This window comes from Bubalus kerabau, chromosome 4 (assembly GCF_029407905.1).
Source record: "Bubalus kerabau isolate K-KA32 ecotype Philippines breed swamp buffalo chromosome 4, PCC_UOA_SB_1v2, whole genome shotgun sequence".
NCBI classification, from domain to species: domain Eukaryota; kingdom Metazoa; phylum Chordata; class Mammalia; order Artiodactyla; family Bovidae; genus Bubalus; species Bubalus kerabau.
The window spans coordinates 131,421,635-131,434,241 of NC_073627.1; the positions used below are offsets into that span (position 1 = coordinate 131,421,635).

At 44.0% G+C, this 12,607-nt stretch overlaps 1 protein-coding gene across 2 annotated transcripts in view; it reads left to right on the forward strand.

Annotated features, from left to right (window-relative positions):
• NR4A3 (nuclear receptor subfamily 4 group A member 3) overlaps nucleotides 1-12,607 on the forward strand; it is a 42,627-nt gene that overhangs the window by 20,681 nt on the left and 9,339 nt on the right. For both annotated transcript variants that reach the window (XM_055578637.1, XM_055578638.1), the window contains 2 exons: nucleotides 1,570-1,769; nucleotides 4,801-4,979. In XM_055578637.1, the coding sequence (XP_055434612.1) occupies nucleotides 1,570-1,769; nucleotides 4,801-4,979 (379 nt within the window). The remainder of the gene's footprint in view (nucleotides 1-1,569; nucleotides 1,770-4,800; nucleotides 4,980-12,607) is intronic.

Sequence of the window (12,607 nt, forward strand, 5' to 3'; positions counted from 1 at the left end):
AAATAAGGATTAAAATCCATGCCCCTGGAAGATCAACTGAGAAAGGAGACACAAAAGCACCATCAGCTGTGTTTCTGTGAAGGCAATGATGCACATTTACATGAAGGTTTTTGCATATCTCTTAAGTCTCTGTTGTTGGTTGTCCCTGGATTATTACCTTGCTGTATCAATCTTTCTGCCTGAAGCAGGAAAGATTTTCCTCCAAAGATTGAAGCAAAACTCTGAGGCCACCAGCATAGCTAAAAGCTGGGTAGAGACTTTAATCCTGCCTGTACCTTCCTTCTCCTGGAGCCCTCTAGGTCAGTGTTGTCCAACAGAACCCGTTCTACACCACATGGTGGATATTGAGCACTTGAAATATGGCTAGTGTGATAGAGGATTTTCACTCATTTAAGTAGCCACAAGTCCTGAGTCTAATGGCACCCTACTGCCTGGGCCGTGCCAAGGACACATTCCTCCCCCAATCCCTCCTTTTTTGTTCTATCTCTCAGAAATCCATCAACAGTAAGCATTCATCTTCTTGAACTGGTTAATTCTAAGATTCTCAAACTTCACTGTGCATGAGAATTCACCTGGAGATCTTGATAAAACAGTTTCTTGGGCTACTCCCCACAGAGATTCTGATTCTGTAGGTCTGGGGCAGAGCTGGAGATTTTTGCTTCTAACACATTCCCAGGTGTTGTGGATGCTGCTGTTCCAAGGACCACAGTTTGAGAACCAGGGGTTAATTAAACATCTTGTTTGGAGACAGCTATGCCTTAGGGACTCTGTGGATCCTGGAGGCTCACAAAGACAACCCCCTAGGGTAATGACTCTCAACACTGGCAGCCCTTTGGAATCACCTGGGGAGCTTTTAAAAATTCCTGATGACCAGTCCCCATCCCAGACCAGTTAAATTAGAATCTCTGTGGATGTGACCCAGACATGAGTGTTTTTTAAAGCTCCCCAGATAATTGCAGTCAGAACTGAAAACCAGTGCACTCATGGGACTTAGGCAAATTTCATTGCCTATTTAAGTGGTAACAGAGTCCACTCTATTTATGTCACAGGGCTATCATGAGAATCTGATGAGACTATGAATGCAAAAAGGTTTTATAAACTGTAGGACCCAAGAGTAAAGATTTAGGCATTGACAGTCTTTTTTTTTTTCTTTGAGTGTAAATTGTTTTATTAGAAGGTGCTGGAAATTAGGGGGATGAGGACTAAGACTTGTAAGAGAAGCAAGCAATAAAATGTGCAGCATAACATAAAACACCGTATGGGCAGCTGACACTTGGTCCCAAAGGAATGCTCTAGGAGACAGTCCTAGAACCTGCATTGAACTGTAGTTACCCCACTCAAGGGATACACGGCTTGGTTATCCACCAACCCACTGACTGAGGTTCTCCAGGGAGGATGCTAATTTCTAGTACTTTCTGCTGTCAGTCACACTAAGAGTGGGCTCTGGTGGTCAAAGAAAGCCCTCCTGAAAAGAGAAGGCATTGACAATCTTGCAAGAGCCAATTAGCAAATGATGCTGTCAGCCCTATTGGACTGAGATAACGCTGCTCTCTGTGGTTTGCATTCTAGTACTGTCCCACTGACCAGGCTGCTGCAGGCACAGATGCTGAGCATGTACAACAGTTCTACAACCTTCTAACAGCCTCCATTGATGTATCCAGAAGCTGGGCAGAAAAGATTCCCGGATTTACTGATCTCCCCAAAGAAGATCAGACATTACTTATAGAATCAGCCTTTTTGGAGCTGTTTGTTCTCAGACTTTCCATCAGGTAATTACTATTCTTTTATCTCCCTTTAGTCCACTCCTTCTTTTGAAGAAGTTTGAAACCTGCTGGATTTTTAACTAAGTCAGTGGTGAAAAGTTTGCTCAAGAAGGACATATGTAATATGACCAGGCATTAAAAAAACTGAGCCGTGGATCGAACACTGGGCTGGTAGCCAGGTCTCCTGGGTTCTAGTCTCAGTTTTAACAGACTTGTTGTAAGACCCTAAGCAGGTCACTTGCTTCACCAGAAATCTAGTTTCCTTCTTCATAAAATGAGAAGGTTGGATTTGGCAATTGATGGGCTTCCCTGGTAGCTCAGCTGGTAAAGAATCCACCTGCACTGCAGGAGACCTGGGTTTGATCCCTGGATTAGGAAGGTTTCCTCGAGGAGGGATAGCAACCCACTCCAGTATTCTTGCCTTGAGAATCTCCATGGACAGAAGAGCTTGGCTGGCTAGTCTATGGGGTCGCAAAGAGTTAGACACGACTGAGCGACTAAGCACGACACACAGCAAAGCCCCTTGCAGCGCCATCATTCTGTGATTCCAGGAAGATTCTCATGGTACATAAGGTATTTCCTGGGAGCAAGTATTTTCAGCATTGCCTTTACCTCCCAGGTTTCTATTTAGTGTTACTTTCTGATACACCAGAGGGGGCGCTAAAGAGTTCCCACAGCTTTGCAGCCTCCAGTATTTATTCCAAGAGGGAGAAGGAAATGGCAACCCACTCCAGTGTTCTTGCCTGGAGAATCCCAGGGATGGGGGAGCCTGGTGGGCTGCCGTCTATGGGGTCGCACAGAGTCGGACACGACTGAAGTGACTTAGCAGCAGCAGCAGCAGCTTCTGGATCAATAAATTTGGTTCACCTTACCGCACTCAGTGACATCAAAAACAAACAGAAACTTATTTTTCAAAAAGCTAGAACCTGGAATCTAAGCTTCTGCCATAAAGTTCACATGTAGCATTTTAAATTCTATCTTCCTTGCTTCCTTTCAGTTATATATTTATAGGAGATGGTACCAACATTTTACCAATATTATAGGAAAAACCATCACTTTTCCCCTCTTTCTCTTCCCTGCTACCCACTCCCCAGTTTCACATCATGTTACCAGAAACTCTCATTTAAGATGCAAATTCCCATGCCTCATTCCCAGCTGTTTTGGTTTGGATCTACATTGAAGCAAGTCTAGAAATCTGCTTTTTTTTATGTATTTATTAATTTTTTAAATGAAAGATGAATATTTTTAATGATGAAATGTACAATTCACAAAGAAGATAGACATCGTAAACCATTAGACACCTAACAACAAAGAAACAAAGATACATAAAGCAAAAATCAGAAGAAATATGAGGGAAAAGAAAAAATATATATAATCATAGTGTGACATATTAACTTAGAAATCTGCATTTTTAAGTCATATTCTAGCAATTCTGATGCCACTGATCTGAGGTCCAGGTTTTAAACCCTGAGATTGAATCATTCTGTTCTGTGCATGCATGCCTCTGGGGAGGGATCTGTGGGAGAGACCAAAGTGGAGTTACAACCAGACTGCCAGTAATTAGCATAATTACAGCCAATCCTGCATGTGCAGGAGCCAAGCTGAATCAGCAATATGACTACTATCTATTAGGCAGGCAGCAAGGATTAAGTCCATGATCAGCTCCATGAGGGCAGACACCATGTAGGCCGTATTCATCAGGTTTTCTCCAGTGTCCAGCCAAGGAATGGCACTGGTTTTGTGCTCAAGAAATATTTGCTGAGTGAATGAATGAATGAAGTTATTTCTCTAAAATAAAAAGACATTAACATGTTACTGCAATGGGCCAAGAGAGAGAAATATGTAGCAAGAGATTTGAAAATTAAAGGAGAGTTAAGATTAAGTTAAGGTCCACCTAAAATTCAGAATTAGTTACACCTAACACTGGTTGGCGGAGAAGGCAATGGCACCCCACTCCAGTACTCTTGCCTGGAAAATCCATGGACAGAAGAGCCTGGTAGGCTGCAGTCCATGGGGTCGCTAAGAGTCGGACACGACAGAGCGACTTCACTTTCACTTTTCTCTTTCATGCATTGGAGAAGGAAATGGCAACCCACTCCAGTATTCTTGCCTGGAGAATCCCAGGGACAGAGGAGCCTGGTGGGCTGTGTCTGTGGGGTCGCACAGAGTCCGACCTGAAGCGACTTAGCATAACATAGCATAGCAACACTGGTTGGGCTCCTCTTGTATTCAGGCACTGTGCATAGACTTTCAAATTCTTTATTTTATTTAATTCCCACAACATTCTTTGGAGGTAGCAATTAGAATTCTTGTTTTATAGATAAGGATAAGGAAATGCAGAAAGATTAAAGGAGTGCCCAAGGCTCCACAGAGAAGTGGTGCTAACTAGAAGTTCCAGGGTGCCGTTCCTGAGAAAAGAATGGGATCACTGTGGACAGAACATAAACTATCAGGATGGATTGAGAAATAGCCCTCTACAGCCCCACTGTTAAAAGTGGAGAATGTAGTACAAAACAAGGACTCTTTTTACTTTAGACCATTGTTCAGTTTATGATTGATTTCTGGCGCTTGAGAGGACTTGGTGTTTTTAGAGTCTGCACAATGGAATTGTAGTGTCTAACCTCGGGCCTTATCAGTTTTCGACATTTAAGAAAATGAAAGAGAAGTCCTGGCGAAGGAGCACTGAAGGGAACAGTCTCATGTTCATGGCACAGAGAGATAGGGCACTGGGCTTCACTTCCAGCATCCATCCCAGGGCAAGCCAGAAACTGCTTCTAAACCTAAGAGAGCAAACGCCCTACTCTGAGCATCTCCAGGGCTGAGGCTTACCAGGGAAGTCAGACCACTAGCAGTGGTTGTTTATCCCAGGGCTGTTCATTGATGGTGTCTGGGCGGGTTTCACAGCACCACACTGGGTTTGTGAAGGCTGCCCAAAGCTGTGCAGGTACCGGTGCATTATGATGTTATCCCACTGGACAGATTGAACAGACCTATTTTTGTGTCTCTATCCTCACCCCCCTATGACTTTCTCTCGTAGGTCAAACACCGCTGAAGATAAGTTTGTGTTCTGCAATGGACTTGTCCTGCATCGACTTCAGTGCCTTCGTGGATTTGGGGAGTGGCTCGACTCCATTAAAGACTTTTCCTTAAGTTTGCAGAGCCTGAACCTTGATATCCAAGCCTTAGCCTGCCTGTCAGCACTGAGCATGGTCACAGGTAAGCGCCACCCTGACATGACGTGAAAGGACTGTGTCTCCCCCTCTCTCTTTTCCTGGCTTATGTTTGATTCTGGCTTTGGCTATCCCACAAACACAGGAAATTAGGAAAATGATTGCCCCACTTTGCTGAAATCCACTGAGTTTGTTGTTGTTTAGACGCTAAGTCGTGTCTGACTCTTTGCAACCCCATGGACTGTAGCCCACCAGGCTCCTCTGTTCATAGGCTTTCCCCGGCTAGATTACTGGAGTGGATTGCCATCTCCCTCTCTAGGGCATCTTCCCAACCAAGGGATCGAACCCACGCCTCCTGTATTGGCAGGTGGATTCTTTACCACTGAACCACCAGAAAAGTCCCCCATTGCTGCTGCTGCTGCTAAGTCGCTTCAGTCATGGCCGACTCTGTGTGACCCCATAGACGGCAGCCCACCAGGCTCCACCGTCCCTGGGATTCTCCAGGCAAGAACACTGGAGTGGGTTGCTATTTCCTTCCCCAATGCATGAAAGTGAAAAGTGAAAGTGAAGTCGCTCAGTCGTCTCCGACTCTCAGCGACCTCATGGACTGTAGCCCACCAGGCTCCTCCATCCATGGGATTTTCCAGGCAAGAGTACTGGAGTGGGGTGCCATTGCCTTCTCCGCCCCACTAGGTTTATCATAGTTTAAAACAGGAGACACACAGCTGCAACTTATTGTCATGAACTTCCAGGACAGAAGATTCCCAGTGGGTTTGGTTATTGTCAGTAAACCCAGTTATATGAAAATCTAAATTTCCACAGGGTCACTGTGGGCAGTTGGACTCACTGCTTCAGGGTTATTTTTACAGGAGCTTTTGAAGGATGATTACCATAACCAGCCTGGTCCTCTGGGACAGAGGGGTGGGTCTTTGCTTCTCCCCAGTCCTTGGCTAGTAACCCAAAGTAAAACCAAAGAACTACATACACATAAAACACACATTTATTTATTTACAGCTTTATTTAGCAGCTTTAATTGGCAGAGGACTGAGGAAAATGGGTATTCATATACAGCAAAAATGGTTCAACTCAACTACTTTAAGGGTTTAAACCAGAAGCCTAGAACATATTCAGCTTCTCTGCTATGCCTTTCTCCCCCTAGATGTCTCTTCCTGTCTATCTTTTGGGAGGTAAACGATTCCAAGGCAGAATGACAAAGAAAAACAAAGGCATAGTGGATAAGAAAGGGAACACCATCTCCCTGTAGCTGCTTGAGGTCCCAGCTCCCCTCTGCTCCTTCATACTTTCAGAGTTTCCTGTTCGATCTCATCCTTCTTGTTCAAACTGGGGCCTGGTGAGGTAGTGACAGTAGATGGAGGCTCCAGAAGAGGCTAGCCAGAGCGGGTTTCACCTCCCATCCTTTTCATCAGACTCAAGTACAGGCTAGGTCATTGGACTGAGAATTAAGTTTCAGATTCTTGACATGCTCTTGGCTGTGGAAAACATGTTTTTTTAGGCTGGTGATGCATTTCACAGAGGGCCAAATGCATCCTGGGGCACACACGTGCCCTTCTCTCTGATGCATCAGAAATATGCTTACACACACCTCCCTGGGACGTCTCCTGTTAGCTAAAGGGAGATGTGTCTGAGTACATTAACAGACTAAGCTGGTTCATCATCTGATGGTTTACATAAAGGCCAAGAAGAGTAAAGGTGTGTGCAATGGGAGGAACAGGACACCAGTTCCCTCAGGATTCCAAGTGGAAACTGACTCCTCCTGGTCTTTGGTCCTGACTGAGAAGTCTCCCCTGCCAGAGGCTTCCAAAGAAACCATTGACAAAACAAAAAGGAACAGTCTCCAAGAGTATGGATTTGATTAAGGGGTCTTTCAAATGGCACACATAAGGGAGCACCTGAAGAAAAGAAACACATTGAAGGCACAAACGTTTCACTCCAGCAGGACTGGAATGAACCTGGGTCAAAGGCTAGCTTTCCACTGAAGCCCTCCAGTTCAGTTTTAAAATCATTCAACTCTTCCTAGAACAGTTAAACCTTCAAAGCTAGAAAGTATGAAATTTAGTTAATTTAGAAAAACAGACACAAAACCCAGAGCCAGCTAACCTTTGCTTTCAGTGAGTAAAGCCAACACATTGCACATCTCTATGGAAATGGGTTTTGAGTATAGTTCATCGACAAGTATTCCCTGATCTAGGCACTCTGCTGTAATTCAGTGGGTTTTCAGAGATGGTAACACATATCCCTGGAAGAGATAGAGCACGCAAAAGAATCCATGTGATACAAAGTGCTGAGTGCCAAGGTGGGGATGTGAGAGTGGGTACAAGGTGCTGAGAGACCCATGGTGGGAGATGGTCATCTCAAAAGAGGTAGTGTAAAAGAATCTAAAAAAGAGTGAATACATGTATATGTATAACAGAGTCAACTTGCTGTACACTTAAAACTAGCACAACATTGTAAATCAACTATACTCCATTAAAAAAAATTTTTTTTAAGATGTAAATATATCCAAACCAGGAAAAAAAAAAAGGAGGCAGCATGAGCTGGTCTTTGATAAAAACATAGGATATCTCCAAGCTAAAATGGAAGGAGTGAGAATTCTAGGCATAAATATAAATTTGCTAAAGCCATTGAAAATGTGGCTGTCATACATTTCAGGTCTAAAAACCAGAGTGATGGGAAGTGAGACAGGTGTGATAGGTTAAGGTGAGGCACAGCATGGAGAATGTTTCACACTTGGATGAGAAGGTTGGGGTTTATCTTGAGAGCAGTGGGCATCCATAGAGAGGAGCATCATGGCCAGGCTTGCATTTTAGAAAAGTCTACCCTGACAGCTCCAAAATCACTGCAGATGGTGACTGCAGCCATGAAATTAAAAGACGCTTACTCTTGAGAAGGAAAGTTATGACCAACCTAGATAGCATATTGAAAGCAGAGACGTTACTTTGCCAACAAAGGTCCGTCTAGTCAAGGCTATGGTTTTTCTAGTGGTCATGTATGGATGTGAGAGTTGGACTGTGAAGAAAGCTGAGCGCCGAAGAATTGATGCTTTTGAACTGTGGTGTTGGAGAAGACTCTTGAGAGTCCGTTGGTCTGCAAGGAGATACAGCCAGTCCATTCTAAAGGAGATCAGTCCTGGGTATTCTTTGGAAGGACTGATGCTAAAGCTGAAACTCCAGTACTTTGGCCACCTCATGCGAAGAGTTGACTCATTGGAAAAGACTCTGATGCTGGGAGGGATTGGGAGCAGGAGAAAGGGATGACAGAGGATGAGATGGCTGGATGGCATCACCAACTCAATGGACATGAGTTTGAGTGAACTCCGGGAGTTGGTGATGGACAGGGGGGCCTGGTATGCTGCGATTCATGGGGTCGCGAAGAGTCAGACACGACTGAGCGAATGAACTGAACTGACCCTAACAGCTGGTTTTGAGCACAGATTTTAGCAGGAAAGAGACTGAGAGGGAAAAAGCCAGTCCAGGTATGAAAGTTTGGTTTAAAAGGTGGTCCTGAGGCTGACATCTTTTTTTGTTTTACCCTTTAAGTAGAAATTAATAGACAACAGTGAGGTCACAGCATGTGAGTGCCAGGCAATCCCAACCTGGAGAGATTGGCAGTTCAGTGTGGAGAATACGGACTAGGAATTAGGAGAAGGTGGTGCTAGTCCCATCTCTGCCTGCAGTTTGCTGTGTGTACAGCAGTTACAGATGCTTTGCTGCTGCAGCTGTTTAGTCAGTAAGATGTGTCCAACTCTTTGTGATCCCACGGACTGTAACCCGCCAGGCTTCTCTTTGCATGGAATTTCCCAGGCAAGAATACTGGAGTGGGTTGCAATTTCCTTCTCCAGGGGATCTTTCCAACCCAGGGATCAAAGTCACATCTCCTGCATTGCAGGCAGATCCTTTGCTGCTGAGCCAACTATAGCTGCTCAGCTTTTGCCCATTTATGTGGAGACTTGCTCAGAGAGGCAGCAGGTTGGCATGGCAGAAATTGCAAGGATTTTGGAGACCACCACCCCAGGTTTGAATCTGAGATCACGTATTTAATAAGTGCATGCTACTGAGAAATGCATTTCTCTGAACTCAGTTTCCCCATCTGTAAAATGGGGATAATAATATCTATTCCCTCTGGTGGCAGCAAGGATGACAGATAACTAGGTTTGTGATGTAGCCAAACTGGTTTCAGAACAGGTGCTCTCTGCATTTATCTTCCATCCTGGAGGGATAGTAACAGGGACTCCCTCAAATCAGGCACATGCCTGCCCTTTCCACAAACCCTAGCAGTCCAAAATCAAACTCGGCAGCATGAGGAAACAGGTGGTAGCCTTAGAAGGCAGTGTGTTTGGTGAATATCTCCTAGGACGCTGGAGAGAGGCTTGAAGAAAGACAGTGATATTAAAGAAATTCGGCTCCACTTACCAGGCTCTGACAAAGGGCCCAGTCCTTGATGGGGTGCTTCCAGGCCCTACTGTCAGTCCCAAGGCCTGTGCAGAGCTGGTTGCTACAGGTGCTATAGTTATAATACACAAGAAAAACAAGGCCTCTTCTCTCATTTCTGGATCTCGCAGAACTCTGTCTGTGATTTGCTGGTTAGGAGAGGGGTTGAAATGTGTGAAAACTTCAGGAAATGGCAGAAAAGGCAGTGCCTGAGCCCCAGCAGTGCACTTTGTCATGGATATTAATTTTCATTTGAACGTGGGCTTCCCTGAAATCTTGACCTCTGAGAAAGCTCCATTGATCATAAAAGGTGATTGTGGAATATCAGTCGGGCTATTGGCAGGAGAAAATTTGTCCCCAAATTGTCTGCTCCAAACCACACAGAACTCATCAAAAGGAAATGGGGTTTTAGACATTTAATCAGTCTTGCTTCCAGGAAAGTTATTAAGAATCTGTACCACAATGGTAGTTTGTACAAACATGACTTTTTTTCCTAATTCTTTTTTTTTTTTTTTTCTTCCTCCACTTCTGTCTCTGTGCCCTGATAAAAAACTAGGTGGCGAGGTGGGGCAGGAAATGGTTTTCTTCAGATCACTCTCCTTTCGCACAGTAAAAGGAAGTTCCCCACAGTTGTGGTTGTCACATGTTTTTACGTGTTTTTACGTCCTCACTTTATCTACACTAACCACTCCTATATTTCTGACATAGGAGTAATGGAAACGCTTTGCTTCTGATAGAATACCAATGAGGTAATATCTAGTTGCAGTTAAGTATGTGTAATAAATAAGAAGCCCTCTCCCAAATAAAAAGTTAGTATGGAATTACCATTTTATAAGTATTGTTCACTAAGTAAATATTGAGGCCCTACTATATGTGGGGCACGGTGACAGTCTCTAGGGATGCAAAGATGAGCCGATGAGCCATGTGTGAATTCTGCTGTCAGAATTCACAGCAGAAAAGTGTATGGTCTACTAGGAAGTCACATGTGTTGATGTAGTGAACTCAGTGTATGGTAGTGAGTGCTCAGATCCTCAAAAGGGATAGATTCAGGGCAGGGGAAGTTCAGATTACTGCTAGCACTTTGGGGGTAAAGGAAAATGGAGGTACTGGTCATGCATGGCTTCCCAAGCAGATGGCATCGAGAAATGAGACTGTTTAGAGGAAGGACATTCCGCTGTGCAGTGGAGGAAACTGCATAGCAGGGGCATGGCAGGGGAACTCTTCACAGTCTGGGGAAAAGCAAGGAGCTGGAGTTGCATTATGTATTTTTTTTATTTTTTCCTTTTCTTCAAGATTTTATTGGCGCATAGTTGATTTACAGTGTTGTGTTAGTTTCAGGTGTACAGCAAAGGGAATCTGTTATACATATATCTACTGTTTTTCAGATTCTCTTCCTATATAGGCCATTATGCTATACAGTAGGTCTTTTAAATCCTATATGTAATCTCAGTAGAAAGAACAGAAAAACTAAAAGAGTACAAGCTACTGCACTTGATGATGCTGTATCTTAGAATGAGCATGAAAAAGAAGACATGAATCCACTGTGGGCCAAGGACTCCCTGCTTCTGATGGTGAGAGCTGACAGTATGTCCTGTACTCTGGGGAAATTTAAAGAATTTTCAGGGAAAAATATTGATTCTATGTAATATTTATCTTATGGCTTATGATTATGATCTAACCGCAGAGTAAAATGCATTTCCCATAGAGTGAAAGGGGTTTCCCTGGTAGCTCAGCTGGTTAAGAATCTACCTGCAATGCAAGAGACCTGGATTCAATTCCTGGATCAGGAAAATCCCCTGGAGAAGGAATAGGCTACCCACTCCAGGATTTGCTGGTTTCCCTGGTGGCTCAGATAGTAAAGAATCCACCTGCAATGCAAGAGACCTGGGTTCGATCCCTGGGTTGGGAAGATCCCTTGGAGGAGGGCATGGCAACCCACTCCAGTATTCTTGCCTGGAGAATCCCCATGGACAGAGGAGCCTGGCGGGCTACAGTCCATGGGGTCGCAAAGAGTTAGACACAACTGAGTGACTAAGCACAGCACATAGAGTTAAAAAGGAAGAACATTGGAAAGGCAGATTTAGACCAGCTAGTAGAGAGAATCTTGAGTGCCCAAATGCCATTTTGCAAGACACTACATTAAATCAATGTTCCCCATGGCTTTCATTCCCTACTCATGTCTTCCATCAGGTAGAAACTATTCTTTTCTTTTCTTTCTGTAGTCTTTCTCTTTTGTCTTATGGGAATGTGAACTCTGAGATTGAGGAGGGGGCAGAAAGCAGTGAAACAGTGACATGGCAGAACCCAGTAGGTGGCTGATCCTGCCACACCCTCCAGCACCTGTCTTCTCAGAGCTCCCCTGTTCACTCAAAATGGTTACCTGGTTACTCTGTTTTTCTGTCGCATATAGCCATCAGCTACATTGCAAGGAAAACTAAATGTAAAACTTGGCAGGGCCATATTAAAAAAAAAATGGTAGTGGAGAAGGGATGTCATGGGAGTTGGAGATTGGAGGACTGGGTTCAAGTCTTCACCATGCTTACTTCCTAACTGTGCAATTTGGGGCAAGTTCCTTACCCTCTCTGAATCTCAGTTTTCTCCTTTTTCACAGGGATAATGATGTCTACATGTAGGTTTCTTGTAAAGATTGAATGACTTAATGTGTACTTTACAGAAAAAAAAATTAGACAAATCTTTATTATTATTACCCTAAATGGCACAAGTTTTACTTCCAAGAAGAGCTGGCAGTTCTAAGAATCCATAAGTCGCTTCAATCATGTTTGACTCTTTGCAGTGTTGTGGCCTGTAGCCAGCCGGGTTCCTCTGTCTGTGGGTTTTTCCAGGCAAGAATACCGGAGTGGGTTGCCATTTCCTACTCCAGGGGATCTTCCCGACCCAGGAATCGAACCCGCATCTCTCATGTCTCCTGCATTGGCAGGTGGATTCTTTACCACTGGCACCACCTTTGAAGCCCCCCAAAATGTTGATGCTTCCCTACAGTTGTTTGTGCACATCACATTAAGCAATTTCTTTGGGTCTTTCTTTTCCAGCTAGAGTCAGGATTTCTTAAGGGAAGGGAGAGGTTTATTCATCTTTATAATTACTTTAGCGTTGAAAAGTGTCTGGCATAAGGTAAATATTGCTTGAATGAATGGGTTAATTGTGAATTGCAGAGAGTGTCCCAAATTAGGAAAATCTGTGTTATTTATTTTTAGTCCACTACTTT